Source organism: Agelaius tricolor, unplaced genomic scaffold, assembly GCF_023055355.1.
Source record: "Agelaius tricolor isolate 1412-34295 unplaced genomic scaffold, bAgeTri1.0.p SCAF_5, whole genome shotgun sequence".
Classification (NCBI taxonomy): Eukaryota; Metazoa; Chordata; class Aves; order Passeriformes; family Icteridae; genus Agelaius; species Agelaius tricolor.
In genome coordinates this window covers 25,324,126-25,341,750 of record NW_027269265.1, presented here as the reverse complement: position 1 = coordinate 25,341,750, position 17,625 = coordinate 25,324,126, and the positions used below count along the sequence as shown (strand labels likewise).

At 37.2% G+C, this 17,625-nt stretch overlaps 1 protein-coding gene across 11 annotated transcripts in view; it reads right to left on the bottom strand.

Annotated features, from left to right (window-relative positions):
• Positions 1-17,625, bottom strand: part of RALGAPA1 (Ral GTPase activating protein catalytic subunit alpha 1) — a 132,409-nt gene that overhangs the window by 105,628 nt on the left and 9,156 nt on the right. For all 11 annotated transcript variants that reach the window (XM_071426876.1, XM_071426878.1, XM_071426874.1 and 8 more), the window contains exons 2-10: positions 15,493-15,603; positions 14,933-14,982; positions 13,838-13,895; positions 13,151-13,194; positions 12,080-12,257; positions 10,385-10,500; positions 8,245-8,383; positions 1,994-2,202; positions 1,397-1,636 (exon numbers count right to left, since the gene is read on the bottom strand). In XM_071426876.1, the coding sequence (XP_071282977.1) occupies positions 1,397-1,636; positions 1,994-2,202; positions 8,245-8,383; positions 10,385-10,500; positions 12,080-12,257; positions 13,151-13,194; positions 13,838-13,895; positions 14,933-14,982; positions 15,493-15,603 (1,145 nt within the window). The remainder of the gene's footprint in view (positions 1-1,396; positions 1,637-1,993; positions 2,203-8,244; positions 8,384-10,384; positions 10,501-12,079; positions 12,258-13,150; positions 13,195-13,837; positions 13,896-14,932; positions 14,983-15,492; positions 15,604-17,625) is intronic.

The window sequence follows — 17,625 nt, the reverse complement described above, 5'->3', positions numbered from 1 at the left end:
TTCACTCTGGAAACAGAGATTTCATACCATTATCACACTAAAAAGAATTCAGCTGTGTGTTACAGGATTAAACTGACAAGTACAGTCATATACTTCCTCATCAAGTCTAACATTCTCCTGCAAGTCCATACACATTTTTTTGTACCCTCAAGTCTAAAATGCATAAAACTTGTTCTATACAGACAATTTTTCCACCACTCAGTACCACCGAAACCTCCTCTTGATAGGAATAACTTAGTCCTCATTACAGAAACATTACAAACATCTTGTGTATTAGAAATTAATTTACACTGAAAACTCCTGGCTAAATAATGATGTAAATAAGATTTCATAATTGCACATGAAATACAAATAATCTACATAAACTCACAGATTGACTTTTGAAATGAATGAAGAAAATTGTCTTTGCTTCTTTTAACTGTGGGGACAGTGAAAAGTAGACCATTGATAATTTATATTCTACATTCAATGTCTCAGACTCTGTAAACCCTTGAGTGTCAGCTGAATTTGGAAAACTCTGCTATGTCCTTCAGTAATGTGTCCAAGCTCTTGACTACAAGGGATGTGGATAAGCTTCTGACATTTACTTGCCTCATTCAAAAATATTTACTTCATCCAGATAAACAAGTTTTAAAATGTTCAGCTTTCTGCTGTTTAAAGCAATTAGTGTTGTGCATTTAACTTGAAACTTAGTATATCTTTCTTTACTATTATTCAGAAATCTGTTTGTCTTTTGATCTATAGCATGGGGCATAAAGAAAGTTTATCTTATTCTATTCCTTATTCTATTCTCCCACACTGAACTCTTAAGTTACTATTAATAAAGACTCCATATTCTGGCATATGTTCTCAGTTTAAATTTGTTTTAATAGTTTCCAGTAGAGAAATACTATTCTGAGTATGCTCAGCTAACATTTCTGGTTCCAGTGAAGTCAGAAACAGTCAAGCTGCTACCTTTTATAGCCATCTGTCCTACTCTTCTGATGAACACTATCAAGGAAAGGACATTCATATGCTCCTAGAACAGCTCTGTAACAGCTGCAGACTCCCACAGGAGGCTTATGTTAATGTGGTTGGCTGTGAGTTTTAATACCTACAGTGTTGATGTATGAAAAGATTAAACATTCTTGTCTAAGGGGGAATGTGAAGTCCAAGTTAAATGTTGCTAAACTGGTTGTTAAAGATATAAAATTAGAAAAATTAGGAACTAGGGGTATTCTACAGAGAAAGTATTTCAGAATGTTGGCTTCTTGATTTTTGAAGGCAGGATGACAGAAAAAACCTGTAACTTGGTATAATGTTCTGCTTAACAAGTGCTCTTGAAAGAAAACTATGACATTATAAAAATATGCAATATAATAATCAAGATTCTTGCATTCTAAAGAGAGTTTTTTACCTGTCGAAAAATCTCAGTTAGAAAATTAACATTGTTTCTTTTAGAAGAGAAGACTTTCCGGACAATTTCAATATCAGTTAAATGCTCTTCATCAATACTGCAGAGGCTGGAAGAACTTGGCTCTCTCTCTGTTAGAGTACTTGTATTAGAATGAGATTGTTCTGGTTCTGCATTTCTATCCTGCTTATCAGTACTGTCATTTTTGCTGTCCTCCCTTGAAGCCATGCTAGCAGCTGCTCTCTGAAAAAAAAAATTAAAATATTCCATAGTTCATTTTTAGTACAGCAATAAATCAATACAATTTAAGTATAATTTAAACAGCACAAAGAATTAAAGAAAAAACAAACAAACAAAAGGATTTACTGCATTTTAAGGCTTCTAATGTCCAGCTGATTAAAAACAAATCACAAAATTTGAAAAAAGAAAGCAGCATTGCAGGTACTTTCAAATGGAATTAATAAACATAGAATTTGTTTAAAAATTACTTTTTTTTTTAACTTTTCATTAGTCGTAATTATTGGAGGAGAGCATACTGCTGACATAACAATTAAACCAAAAAGCATGAAAACAAATATATTTTTGTGTATTTGGTTTTACCTGAATATTCTTTGGCACATTTTCACCTTCCATCCCAGGAATATGAGGTCCTGTGTGAGGTTTTGGCTCAAGCCAGAAAGACACCAACCATCGAATGACAATAACACGAGCCTTAATGAAAGGTTCCTTTGTGCAATAGATTGCCTCATTGGTTTCAGCATCTTTCTTAACTATTACGTAGTGTGGCTTTGGTCTCATTTGTGGTATATCTGTATGAAAATAAAACATCTTAAAAATATACACAGAGAGAAAGATCTGCATAAGAAACAATCCTAGAACCATAACCAATACACATGAACTTTCAGAGGTGCAGTTTTGTTGCATTCACTGTTGTGCCACTCATTCCAAGATGCACTGGAATGGATGCAACAGAGAAAATGTCAAGAACATGTAAGACATCAAAATGTAAGACATTAAAGCACTTGAATTTTCTCCTGAAGGGAGACAACACTGCTGGTCCAAAAGCCAGAAACTTATTTCTGCTATGCGGAACCTTTAATTTTTTATCTGAAAGTGATTTCTATAGCCTTACATTTTTTCTTACATTTTTTTTCTATGTAAGTAAACACATTTCATTATCTTCATGTTCTTTCAAACTACATTATACTCAATATTTAAAGATAAACTTCAGCAAACTCACTACTTCAAATTTTCACTGAAAACTATGAAGTTTCAAGTAGCAAAATAACTGTCAACTAGACTATGACTTATACAAGAAAATTATTTTCATATAAAACTAATATATTGACAAATCTAATCGTGACTACAGTGGGAGATATATAATTCCAAAATGCAAATGCAATAAACACAGCCTCTTCTGGCCCTGCAAAAGGATAAAGATGAATAGAACAGAGAAATCCTGCTGCAAAGCCACATGAGCTTTACAGCTTCACCTAGGGCCCCATTTGCACTGGCTAATTTTGCTGGACTTTACTGCCAGACCACAGGCATGTACATTTTCCTATGATTTAGCTGCAAGATGACTCTGAGGCAATAGCTTCTATACTGGCTTGTAGGAATGTAATGAAGGATGCTTAGGGGGACATCAGCTGGCAGGAACTGTGATATAACTGACAACTCCATTTTCATCATCCCATGATGGTTCAGAACTGTTTAGCCTTTCTGGTTCTCTATTGCGCTAAAATCATCAGTACTCCTGAATCTGCTTCAGAGAAAACATGACAGTACTTAACTCAATGTGGATGGAATGAACGTATGTGGTAAAAGCACTACAAACATGGCGGGACACACGGATAGCATTTTTTAATTGTGCATTTTTCTGTGACTTAACACTGCAAAATGGCATTTCTGGGTTTTACAGCCCAAGATATGGTGCAGAATAGTTCTGCATTACCATCATCAACCTGAAGCAGCAATGATACTTTCATGTGCAAATGACATTTCTCTGAAAGTGGTATGCCAACCCACCATAGTCCTAGTCCTACAGGGGCAAATATGAGATACACTCCAATACAAAAAGACAAACATTTGTGTGAGGACTGATTATAATATGTGCTGTCAGGACACCCTGATGCTAGTGTTTCAGTACCATGATCTCTATCTAGTGACAGTAAAAAAACCCCCAGCAAACTCTAAAACAAATAAAAATACAAACAAACAAACAAACAAACAAAAAAACCTAGCAAAAAGATGGAAGCATGGAAAAATGATGGTCCTATCCATATACAGATTGAACAGAATGGTTATGTCAGCACTGCCTTAACTCTTCTGTAGCCTGCAGTACATAAACAAGGGGAGAAGTTTTCCATGGTTTTACAGGCCAACCAGAAAGCAGTTAAAGGATACTAATGCTGAGTCAAAGAAGAATTTAAAAAGTTACACTGAACAATACAAAGGTATTGCCTGACTGTATCTTCCTAAAGCAAAGTCAAGAGACATTTTAAAGGATCCTGTGTAACTTTGCCAGTTTGTAATGTTAGAATCCAAGAGGGACAAATCTGGACAGCAGTGAAGAAATAATCAACTGTTGTCTAAGCAATTATATCATGACTGCCTTTTTAAGGCATCTAAAGTGCAACCAGTGTGTCTGCCAGACTGCAGATTTCCCTGTTACTGTTAGATTTCCCTGTTACTATTACAAATACACAAGATCCAGCACCTGCACTGAGGATATCCACACTGGTCTATCTCAGTGGCATTTCAAAAGCCACATACATAAGCAGTGATAGACCCATCATGATGCTGCTAAACTGAGGAATGTTTCCTGTATGAACTTCAAAACTATATCCACACTTTTCAGTGAAAGCATTATTTTTAAAGGAAAAAACCCATGATTCCTGCATACCATGTACCTAAGTACATAACAAACACACAGAATACTCTTTGACAAGTTTACAAATAGTTTATTTACTGCAAATAATAAAATTCCAGTACACTGTTTTCATTCTGTGGAAAGCAGCAGGTAAGTAAGAAAATTAAAAATTAAGGTATCTTAAACAAGCATGTGTAACAGTACAATCTGTGAAAAATGAAGTAAATGCCTGGTAGCACAGCATTTAAAGATGGAAAAGGTAGTTCTCTCTGGTATCTACTAGCATTCAGCAGAGCACAAAGGCTGCAGTACTAGCAGTATTTTCAGAAGGACTAAACATGCAGTAAACATGTTTTTGCAGCACTCTGTCTCCTCCTTGTTTGATGATAGCCTCTCAGAACATCCTCTTTCTTTAATGTGTTTCAACAGCATTATGTGCTGCAGCTGCTTCTCAAATGTATCCTCCTTCCAGCTGCTTCTCAAATGTATCCTCCTTCCAGCTCTTCCTGTATTTTCAAATTCTGTCCATCTTGGAAGAAGGTATCAATGCTTCAGATGAGAACACAGACATAAAACCAAAGCAAAAGAGAGCTTGTTAGATGGACTCAAACAGCACAAGAGTAAATATTCCCTTCCCCCAACTTTCCATTTTTTCTTTCTATTGTGTTTTGGGCTTTCCCCACCCCCTACCCTTCCTCCTCTGGGAACCTGATGTGAGCTGATGACAAAAAGAAAAAGAAGCTGAAGGTGGTGGAAGACATACACAGGGTAGAAAGTGAACAGGCTAGCAAAAACACACTGCACACCTGTAAGCTTTGACCATGCCTAATTTTTAAGACAATAAAGGGTTCATAAGGAATGAAGAGCTAAAGATAGCTGTAAAACAGCCCACATTAGTGTCTCCCTGTAAATGAAGGAGCCCATCTAAATGGCTTGGAAATGGCACAGAAAGGCACATAACTATGACAAAAGAAGAAATGCCCCTGGAATATTACTGCCATATCTGTAGCTCTTACTGAACAACTTCTAACTCAATCTCAACAGATATTTAACAAAGACTTTACAAACAAAATAAACACTAAGGCAAAAAAAACCCCCAAATCAAAACATAAAAAAGAAAAAAAAAAACACCTCTAAACAAAACCAAACCAAACTAAAAAAAACCCCAACCCTCCTCAAAAAACAATCTCACAGGCTTTTCTAATGCTGTATTCCTCTTCTAAGTCTGTAATACTAAAGAATTTGAAGGAGCCACAATACTTAGCCTTCTTGTAACTGTAATGCTTGGTGCTTGTTGCTGTAGGCAACATACTTATCAGGAAAGAAATCTCAGTCTGGCATACTGTCGCCAGTAAAGCCCTGTATCAATGCTGGCTTACTGAAACTACTGTTCTGATTTGTACCTCATCACTTCTCCTAAATTAAACATTACACCAGTAGCATGAGAACTGTTCTTAGTAGCAGGCTCAGTGCCCAAGTTTGCCCTGCCTTCTGCCTTAAGGCTGTAAATTAAGCACAAGCACAGGATAATTTTCAAATAGGTTGGGAAGATGCATGCCAGAGAAGAACATCTTCGAGGAGAAAAAATTATTCAACTTACCAATGCTTATGTTGTTTTCATCACTGTATTGTTCCAAAAATCCTCATTATAGTTGCTCACTGTGCACAGTCTAAGGCACTCACAGTAATTCTTGGGATCTGTGCACATTTCTTCTGGTTTCCCATTGTTCTCTTCTTTACTAAGGCCTTGGAAGTTTCTTGATTACCATTCACAGAAAAACAGAGGACTATAGTAACACTTGTATGGAAGACTCAATCAAGATCTTCACAGAAAGAGAAAAATAGCATTTCCATATTTCTTGTTCTGGAGCATCAAGCAACAGTAGGTTTGCTTTCTCAGCACTGCTTACTGTCCCTCTTGTAGCTATTTTATCACTCAACCTCTTCAGCATCTGCACAATAACTCTTATTCTACTGTTACTTATGGCTGTATTTATAGTGGTTCTTCTCCTGTAGATGAGAAAGCCCAGTGTTTGTCTTTCCCAAGAGAATATGGCTTTGACACAACCATCTCTCAAATCTAAATAAATGTACATGGACCAGAAGAAGCTAAGACCTTTTCAACGAACTTCCCTGACAGCCTAATTTTAGAATGTGGAATAGATCACTACTCTGGAGAATCCTTCTGAGATGCTGCATCAACAGAGAAGAGGAATGGTGATGTGACTGTATGACTCAAGTGATGAAATGGTAACTTAAAGCCTGTGTACAAGGTATTGCTTTGCAAAGAGGAGTTTGAACTCTGTTGGCCTACAATCAACATGTGCATGGGTGCATGCAAACCTGAGAGAACAAGATCAAGATTTGCAAACAAGATTCTGCTCTAAAATGGGCTAAAAACTCTGAGTAAAACTCAGGTTTGCTTAGAAAACACTGAACATTCCACTCTCTATATGGAAAGATACATTCTAGCACCATCAGCTTTGAAGACTGTGCTAAACCCTAACTTCGTTTTCCTATTGCAAGCTCTTGATAAAATGCAGTCCACACAAAAACCTAACTTTGCCCTGTCAAAAATGTGAACAAGCACTGTATAATCCAAACACTGTGATTCTGTACAGATAAAACCAACACACCCAAAGAATAGCACACTAACACCTTTTATTTTGGCAGCAGTAGTTTCTCTTCAGAGCACAACTGAGACCAGCAATGGTTACATTAGAGAAAGGTTTTACAAGAACATTTAATTTACCTCATTCAGGTTAACAGACCAAGATTGACTCTAATGAAAGGGTCAGAGGCTTCCACAAAGAAAGAACTGAAAATCATCAACAGGAATCTTAACACATTCTTTCATGACAAATACATTTGGAGAATGCCCTTCATGGGCAACATGACTCAAGCCAAAAACTGCTTTGCTATATTGTCTTGTTAGAGTTAGAAAGCACAATCACCTTTCTCAAACATTGCTAAGGCCACAGAAGGGAGGACTTTGTGACAGGAAGGTGCTAATTCCAGGCCTGACAGAGGCAAGATCTGGTTGGCACATCCTGGTTATCACACGCCCTCTGTGACAGACTGTGACAAGAATCACCTGCTTATATGCATATCACCAGTCAAAGAAGTATCATCCCAAGTTATGGGAAGGTGGCATCTGTGGCCACCAATGGTCACCAAAGTTCCCCCAAATATACCTCCATGGACACCTGGAACCTGGACTGTATAAAGGCAGAACTGCTTTCCAAGTGTTAGGACCTAGGTGGAGGTTAAGAAAGCTTAGGAAGAATGATGTATTACTGATAGTGGATACAAAGAATGCAGAATTTAGGAGCCATAAGAACATTTGGCAGAAGATATGGAAGAAATTATTAGAACAATCTCAGCAATTCCGATGAAATCAGCTCCAGCTGGGTAAAAGGTAATTCCACAGGGGTATCACCAACCTAAGAAACCCACTATCCCAAAAGAAGAGAAAGGCTGAACAAGCAGACTAATTAGCATAAGATGCATTGAACCAATAGAAGATGGAATACCAATTAATAAGAGAACTGTATCACTTGCTGCCAATTAGCAATAATTCCTTTGTTTCTAAAATGTATAAATACTGAAAAGATTTGATTGTAAGCAGCATACCTTGTGGAGGCAGCACTGCTTTCAGCACAGAACTTACTAACAGATGAACAAACCAGGACCTGTGCCACAACACCAAGCCCAGGGTGAAGAAGGCCCAAGAAGACACCACTGGATCCATGGGTGGTGACCAGCTTCTGCTTCCACACTTTCTCCCTGCTTTTCCCTCTCTCCCTCTCCCTCTGTCTTTTCTTTCCCATGCAGTCAATGTTACAAAATAAAGTCAGTACTGTTGAACCAGCATTTGGTCTTGTCACCTTAATTTGGGCAGAGGCATCTCTCACTAATCAGATCATAACATCACTATTAGATAAAATGTAAAGATTTTATCAGCTGTGTTAACACTTACCAAGTATAGGGTTATACAAGCTGGTCTCCTTACAGATGTTTGGGAAAATAGAAGGTAAGTAGTATTTCTTAAAATTTGCGAATAAAAATGAAAATCCCTTTTCCTGGTTTTCCTTGTTCTTCCATTCTAAACTCTTAACCTTAAAACAAGAATTTTGACAAAGTAAGTATCTACAAGTAAAAGACAGGTAACTCATGAAATGTCCTCTTTTTAAGTTATTTCTCTGAAACAAAATCATATATATTTTAATAAACAGTTCTAAAAATTTGAAACAGAAACTATCTGGGAAATGTCAACGAAACAAAGACCATTCTCTTCCAAAATATTGGTTCAAAATGAACTTGAACACATAAAATACTGAAACCAACAGAAATACACTTGCTTTTGCAGTCATCTTGCCAAAGCAGGGAACATGCCCAAATTGACTGTTTTTAATTAAACTGGTTTTATATTTCAAAATGTTTAATAAAATATTTAATATGTAATAAAATGTTTCAAAATGTTTAATAAAAAAGAATAACTACCCATGCCATTCAAAAGATTTCTTTGACAAATTCTTTTAAGACATTTTGACTAACACGTGTCCATATAGTCATTATAATAGGTACTTGGATTCATTTGTCTAATTGGCAACATCAAACAAACAAATTTTTCAACCACAAGCAGCAGAAGATACAACTTTGAAGTTGAGTTACACAAATGTGCTTGGATCGTGAGTGCTAAGCATTCCCCTTTATGAAATGTTTTCCTACATGGTAAGTAGTACCAAGCATGGTACGTGCTCCTCAAGAAATACAATATGCAGTTTCCATCTTTGTTCCTGAGAATCCATCTGCCTGCAGAGCTAGGTAATCTACCAAGTCTATCATAAATAATACAAAGGAAGACTTAATTTTCTTTTTTTTTTTTTCTTTCTCCTCTACTTCTCCATTTTTTACTCAAAGGCCACAGTTCTATTATGATCTGTTTTCAGGGCAACAGGTGTCTAGAGTGGAATATATATGCACATATTTCACCCCCAATATAACTCAACATATTAGCTGATATATATGTAACTTAGTGACACAAAGTCCTTTATCATAACTTAGTATCAAAGAATCTTGCAATTATCAGTGGCCTCTAAAGGGACTTCAGAGAACTACTTCAGCGCTCACATAGTAAATAAGCTCTCTGACACCTGTCTCAATGACCTATTGGAATTTAGATATAATACTACCAATTTATCACAGAAAAGGCAGCTATCTTCAAAAATATAAGGGCTATTTTTCTTCAAAGTAAATAGCCAGCATTAAGCTTAACCTACAGATCACAAGTATGAAGATCTCTATTCAAAGTGGGAGATGCTGGAAGCAATAAAATGAGGCTGGAAATTATTCCAGCATGGCAAGTGCTCAGAGAAAGATGGATAAAGGGAAGCCATGAAATATGGCTTTAAGACATGTTATGGTCTAACATATATTTGTACATTGTCCATCTTCTCTAGTAAAACCTGCCTAAGTGTGAAGAAATACTTACTGGTACCCAGCTGGGTTCTGAGGGACAAGTCTGGCCCAGAAGGCAGGACCCAGCAACACCTACCATGTCATGCAGCACATGACAGCTCAGTAGGTTCAGAAGCAGCATGTGCTAATTGGCCAGCAAATAAATTACATGACGTGTAACAGCTGAGCCACAGTTTCTCACAGAAGCTGTTGCTATGCCCCATACTGGCTGAGATCATGGAATTGTCAAAGAGAACATGGTGTGTCCGACTTGCACACCATGGACTAAATACTCATTCAACTCTTCATTTTCTGCACACAGTTGATCCACTGGTTGAAGACAACCAGATAGGGAAGGGAAGATGAATGAGAAGGGAGCTGAAATCAGTACTGCTAGAAGTGACTGAGAAGTCTTGTTTTGCCTCCATGCCACAATCTGATGGAAGATCCTGTCAAAAAAGATCTAGGAATCTTCCCACAGAAAACAAGGGAACATTTTTCTAGAAGAATTTGCTTTTTATAAAAAAGGGAGTGGCAAGGAAGGATTCTTCAAAACATCTTTATATGCATTTGCAGTGCTACAAGTAAAAAACTTACTGTAAAGGACAAAGAGGTGTTAATTGTTTAACACTTGTTTGCTTGAAAACTACAGAACGTACCTGAATTACCATGTATTTCAAAAGTGCTTCTAAAAAATAGCTTGTTAAATCTTCTTGTCCTTTATCTCCTGATTGTGGAGGAACAAGTGGAGTGATTTCTTCTATAGTCACTTGAGCTATTTAAAGAAAAACAGAAGTACATCTAACATTTAGACCATTTCTTCTCATGCGTAAACATCTACAAAGTTATGAAAGTAGAAATGCACTGCAGCAGCAGAGACAATTACAGGTACAACAATCCACCCATAGATTAATGAAAATCAGGAAATTTTAACTTCTAAACCACCATGGAACTAATTTCTTACACATATAAAAAGCACAACAGACAATAAGTAGGTCATCTCTATGCACTTTTGGAACCTACCTGCCAAACCCAAATTTTTTAAAATTTTGTTTGGAATTTATGCAAACAATAGTGTAACACTTATGCTACACAAATGCCAAATCTTTATATCTTTCACCATTTTCCCATTTAGCAGTTCATCAGTTACATTTCCTTTAAGTTTTACTATCTGTATCCTTCTTTGCCTCGATAGTGAAGCTAGTTCAGAGATGATTTTTCTTCTGTTCCTGTAGTTAGATGTTCACATTTCAATCTTTGCACTCTGAATTTCTTTGCACTCTGAATTTCACAAGAGAACTCCAAAAAGGGCTTAAGTAGGTAGCAAAATTTTTGCAGAGCTATCCTGACATGAAATTCATCTGCTGTGTTCCAGCAAATTTAATTACTAGTCATGAAGACACTGCTTTCCTCTACAAGCAATAAAATACTGAAATACTAAGAGAAGATGGAAAGAAGGCAAAGCACAACATTCAGGGGAAAAAGTGTTCAAGTTTTTAGTCCCATTTATCTGAATGCACAGTTTGCACTTACATTCAAAGACCCCATCCAATTGCAAATCACTAATAAATGAGCTTCAAATCCCACTATCAAGAATAAATTGAGTTAGGAGGCACTCAATACTAGAGTGTACAAAGGAAAAACTGTCCTAAGAATCATCTCAAGAGAAAAATCATCCTCACTCTATTGATTAGTGTCAAGATAATGACCTTACCATTAAAAACAAACAATCAAACAAAACCCCAGAAAGTATAAAAACCTCATCTCAGAATGCTCAAGCTTTTCCACTCATGCAAACCTTTAAGACTTCAAGTTTTGCAATTTACAAGTTCTGTTTCTTTTTTAAGATTCCAAGTTGCAAGAATACCACAACTTTAATTACCTGGTCATACACAGACCCATTTGTCCGTACACCCTGGCCTAACAACCTCTCATTCTATTGAAGGCCACACCAGAAATATCTTTGCAGAGCCTGCTCCCTGGAGGATGAACAAAGCCAGTGCAAGTGTTCGACACAAGCAGAATTCACCTGTGCAAGTTTGCAGCAGATGCAGGATCCTCTTGCAATTTTTAAGAATTACACACAATTGGTCGCTTTATTTTCACCACTATGCATTAAGCTACAATAACCTACTTGGAGGGAAAAACCCAATAACCACAAAAAACAACTAATTCTGAACAACAACAAAAAAGACAGAAATTGTTACAGAAGAAGACCTGACAAACTGCTAAGAAACTCATCTCAGCTCCATTATCTCCCTGGGTATCTATGTATGTCAGCTACTTCAACTTGCCTTGTCTGTGACAAGATTTGAATTATGTCAAGAATTGAGTAATAATACCAAATTACTTACTTTCTTGGACATTAAGGGGAGGGTTAATGAGATTATCTAGTGTTCGGGGGCCATATTCAGATTGTGGTGATGAAAATCCAGGAATCAAGCAAGAAAACATCCATAATTGTTCTCTACTACAGTTATTTTGAAGTGCTTGCAGCCACAAAAGAAAGAGACGCACACCCTCTCGACGTATCTTAAAGGAAAAAACATGGAATAAGTTATCTTGTGCCAGAACAAACAAATGCATTTCCATTTGTCCTGGAGGGAGAAGGAGAAGGGGAGAGAGAAAAAAAAAATGAGGACAGACAGTATGACCCCCAGCAATCAGCAGAGTGAAACTAACACATCTGCTGCTCCTGATGAAGTGCAAGGGCAAGCCTGGCACCTTCACTGCTGTTTGCCTCAAAGCATTTCTCACAGGGGCTTCTCTGAAAGAAGAGATAGAAAACCAACACATGGAAAACCAATCACTTGCTTGACTACACCACTGCAGGATGCCACATGAATTTTTCAGAAAATACAAAGACCGACATAAAATTTCTAAATATGTTCATTAATTATAACAACAGAGTGAGCTCTCTGTATCAGAAGGGCCAATTCTACCTTCTTCCATTTCGCCTTCAAGAAAGGTAAGAGAGTCCTAGAGCACTCCCTTCTTGGCTCTCATCCTGGAGAATTTCAGTACCAGAGAAGCCTGCAGGTGGCCTACAGAGGAGTGGTGCAGCTGTTTTGTTCCAACCATTTAAATTAATCTACACACCAGCAGGCCTCCCTGGCATAGATAATCTTCCACTTCCAAGGTAGTCTGAACCCCAAAATCAGCTTCTTTGCCCTAACAATGAACAGTTAGTACTTATTACTATGATAATGCAAAATCCTTTAAACCACTGGCTACACTATATAAACACATTACTACTGTGAGTAGTTTTACTGAGGTAAAGCTGATGATTTGGAATCATTCTTTCATGACACACAAGTCATGATGTGGTTCTCATTCCTGGGCTTTTACTGTAATCATTTGCCCTTATATTCTTATTTGTACTTTCAAGTATGGTAGACAAAATTGCATGCAAGTTTTTGCAGTACCTTTAATGAATTTCCAGTGTGAAGAAGCTTCTTTAAAATCAACCCTAAAAAAAGGAGAAAAAAAATTTGTTTGCTTTTGTTCTTTCTATATTAAGTAAAATGTCAGAGTTCTCGGTCAGACTTGATAGCCACTTTTGAACAAGTCCTTGGCAATCTCCAATTTAATCTTGGTGACCTTGATACCTTCAAGCAACTGACTCAATGCCAGAAGGAAAAAAAATCAAATATCACCTTTCATAGCCTACTCATAGAATATTTTTCCCCAAAGACTTTTGAGATGTGTACATTAAAAGTAAATCAAGTCATCACAATGCATAAAATCAGCATTCTCCATTTACAAATATCTCATGTCAGTTTTTAAATGTATTGCTAAGAGAAAGAAAATAAGGAAAAAATATTTAAAACTTCAAACTTTTCACCTGTCCTTGTTCTTTCTCAGCCACTCTTCTATTTCTATATTTCCAAATATAAATCTATACAGAAGAGTATTCATTACATTGGCAGGGTTTTTTGTCAGTTTCTTTTATTTTCTTTTTTATTTTCCTTCACTTAGCTTGCAAAATTCTCTAGACCATAACCCCCGTTAAGCCACTTAAACTGTAAGGAAATGAATGGCATAGTAGCCATGAATTGGTAGCTACTAATAAAAAGTAAAATGAAAGGGAGAGGAAAAGAAAATCAACTTACCAATACTATGAAATTGCCACCTCTGATGAATCCTTTCAGGAAGGAGTTGTAAAATTTTCTATAAAAAACAGAACCCAAGGATGTATGTTGCAGATATCACCTTGGAAGACCAAACGGCCCTTTCACAAGGCCACAGATCAGAAGCTGAAGCATCAACTTAGAAAATTCCCACAATGCTTTCTTTGGAAGCATTGTTGTCTTTTCAAGGTGACCCCACTCCTAATGCTGAGAAGCCCAAAGGCTCTGACAGCTTGGAAGTCCTGCACTGGAGACTTCAGATGTTACTGCAGGTCCTCTGGCTCCACTACCCCTGTGAAGGACACTGCTGCTTGCAGCATAGGGAATGGAATGGGATCAGTGTCTGTCTCAGCTGCTCTGTTTCACAACAGACTGCATTAACTTATTCCACCTTTCTAATGGCTTCAGTTAGGATGTTCAGCTGTCAACTTGCCTCTGTGGCACAAGCAAACATGTGCTTCAGCCTTCTCAACTGAGGGGTGATGAGCTACAGCAAAACAGTGAAGACAAGACCTCTACAAGTACAATGATCATCTCCAGAAACAAGAAACAGAGCACAGTTAGTAATTCCAAATCTACCACGCAAGACTTGCAACATTTACACTAGAGGCTTTTGCAACTTGTAAATAACCTGATTTTTCCTGGCTGTGGCCCTCCAGCACACCGTGCAACTGCCTCCAAAGCACAGATTACCTAATATTCCTTTATGCAGGAACTAGTGAACAAATGAACTAGCTCTCTTTCACATTCACCCATGTACCTCACAAGGTAATATGCAATCAAAAGGTCAAAAATATCATGACTAAACAGAGATCACCTTTCTATGAATTTCAATGTGTATAACACATGATGAGGAAATACCACCACCAAAGAGTAATCAACTATCTAGAGACACAGAAACATCTTTTTCCAGTTAAGACATCTTGCAAAACCGCAAGTGAAATCTTTATTTTTAAAACAAAGCACATAAATTCAGCTCTATGCAAAAGTAAGAAGGAATGCAGTTAAATGCAAAGTATTTACAGACAACTGGAGAATTATAGGACTTAAAGCAAAAAAATATTCAAAATGTCTTACCTCAAAAATAAAAAGAATAGAATCTAATTCTTCTCTCTGAGACTTGTGACCTAGTTGCAAAAATAAATAGTTGAAATAGTTAAATATAAATAGAAGATGCACTTTCATTATCAAAACAAAGATCCTTAAACGTGTAAAATGAAAACCTGCATTTATACAACCATAACTTTGCACTGCTTCTGCAAATAAAAATTATACTCCATAAATACAGCTACAATTTGCATAACCTCCTATTATGGCATCCACAACTGGGAGAGATTAGGTTACACAATATCTTGTTAGAGAATAATTCTGCAGAATACGAAGTATAACACCTTAAGAATCCTCACTTTGCAAAAGGGCAAACACAGTCATTGGAGAACAAACCCTTTTTACTCACCTCCACTGAGTGCGTATCTCATTGCTCTGCCTTCATTTGCAAAGTTGGTTCTTAGACATATTTCTGCATGGCTAATGTTGTCATTTGTGACCACAGAGAGCTTTATTTATAGCACCCTGCTTTACTTCATAACAAAGGCACATGCCATCAAGACAAAAAGAGTTCTGTCTGAAATACTTACCTTTTTGTTTAAGGCCCACTTCAATAGTCACAAAGTTTTCAAAGAACACATAATATATATGTGAAAAATGTAGGTCGAAAAACTGTTTGAGATCAATTGATTCTGCATTATCTGAAAAACAGAACAGAACATTGTTTATATTTATTTCAAATATTCAGGGTCAACCACTACATACCATTATCCAGCAGTAATAACTGAAGATATTTAAAAGAAAAATTATTGTTTTTTAAATAAATAACTAAATAATTAAAGAAACTATTCAAGTTTTCATTCTTTACTCTGAGGCTAATTCAGAAATTCAGTATGGCATGCCATAAGTGCCTAGTGAATTTTAGAACAGGGAAGAAGCATCTTCTTGCACACCCATTGTTGGTATGACAGTAATGCCAACAAATGCCCATCATGAACCTTAATTCCATCAGGACTAGCACTGTACAGATGAATCTGGTTTCAACTGTTAATTTAATAGAAATAAAGCTCGTGACACTGCCCAAACTCTACAACAGAAAGACCATCACAATCTCCAACTCTAATTACTAAGCACAACTAAGCTTCCTAAAGAAAGTGGAAGGAAGATGTTAAGTGAGGAACACATCTGCTCTGGAGATAGATAAACTGGGAGGATGCAAACAGCAGCACTGGATTCCCACCAATGCCTTCTTATTCTCTCCAAGTTCCAAGATGCACTTTACTTTCTAGTCTGGCTCAGTCCCTCACACTCCTTTGATTGTGTGGTCTAGGGAAATCAGAAGATGGGATCCCAAGGATACCCTGAGGCAGAAACGTCACTCTAAGTATAGGGGAATGTGCTTTCATGTGGACCCCAGGAAGCTTTTCAGACTCTCTTCCCACAACCCTCTAGATGGTTTTCTGCAAATTCCTGATAAAGAAATACACAGTGATTTATCCAGATTAAAGTGATCACTTTAAATGGTCAAGCATTAGTACAAACTGTCCAGACACTCCCTGTCCTGTTATTCAACTACATACGAACTTGAGAAACTTGGTGGACAAAACAATACCATGGAAGCACAGAGGAACAGGAAGACAGCATTTTAAATGACAAAATGCTCCTCTTTCAGAATACTGATGTGTAGCAAACAAAAGCAAAACATGAAGGTGAGGCAAACAAAACCTTTATACCCATTCACCAGCTGTATACACTGAAACACTTTCTTTCACTGTAGATGCTTCTAAAAAGCTCCTTCTAATTCTGTATTGGACCACAGAGTTTTTAACCCTTTTTAGAATGACATCAATCTTTATCATCTCACATGACTGGATATACAAGTGGTAGAGTATAAAGTCAGGAACAATGAACTGAAAGGATGGCCAAAAGCATGGCGTATTTTCAGTTATGTTTTCTTATATAGCTCTAGAGGACTATTAACTCAATTTTGACACAAATTTTGCTAAAAATGTTTCCAACACAGATTTAACTTTTGCTGTAGCACAGCATTCTGCCAACATCTTGCATAATGAGTGTAGTAGAGCCAGGGTTCTCTTGGAGCAGATAGTGCTATATCAGCATCCAAGATCAACTCTTAAGGAAGGCAGCTCAGCTGGAATAAACAGTGGTCCAGAGCAGCAAGCATGTGCCTGACCATCCAAAGGCTTACCAAACCCCGGGATTGCAGAAATTGCCACACCACCTACAGATCAGAAATTGCCACACCACCTGCAGATCAGTAGCTGAACATTAGAAATGCAAATGTTAAAGGACAACAAAAGCCAATTCCACTTCAAACAAGCTGAAAGATGATTTTCAGTTATCAGGGAAATGCACACGAAATAGAGCTGCGACTAGAGCATAGGCACAACCATTACAACCACTTCCACTCATGGGCAGAGCTTTAAGTGAGTCCTAGGCTAGGGACAAGAAAATACTAGAAGAAAAATCAAGAGTTTGAGATGGAAGGATTAAAGAAAAAAAAAGAAAGCAAGGATTGAGGCTTTCAGGAGAAAGAAGGGTGACAGAAGATATTTTGTGGTCCAAATGTTTATAGGACTGTACAGGGATTGCATGTAGACAGCAGTGGAATGGCTCACTCAAGGCAAAGGTGCAGAAAATACTAGCTCCAAATACTGAAGGGATAGGAAGCAGTTAAACAGCAGTCTTCCAATCAAAACACA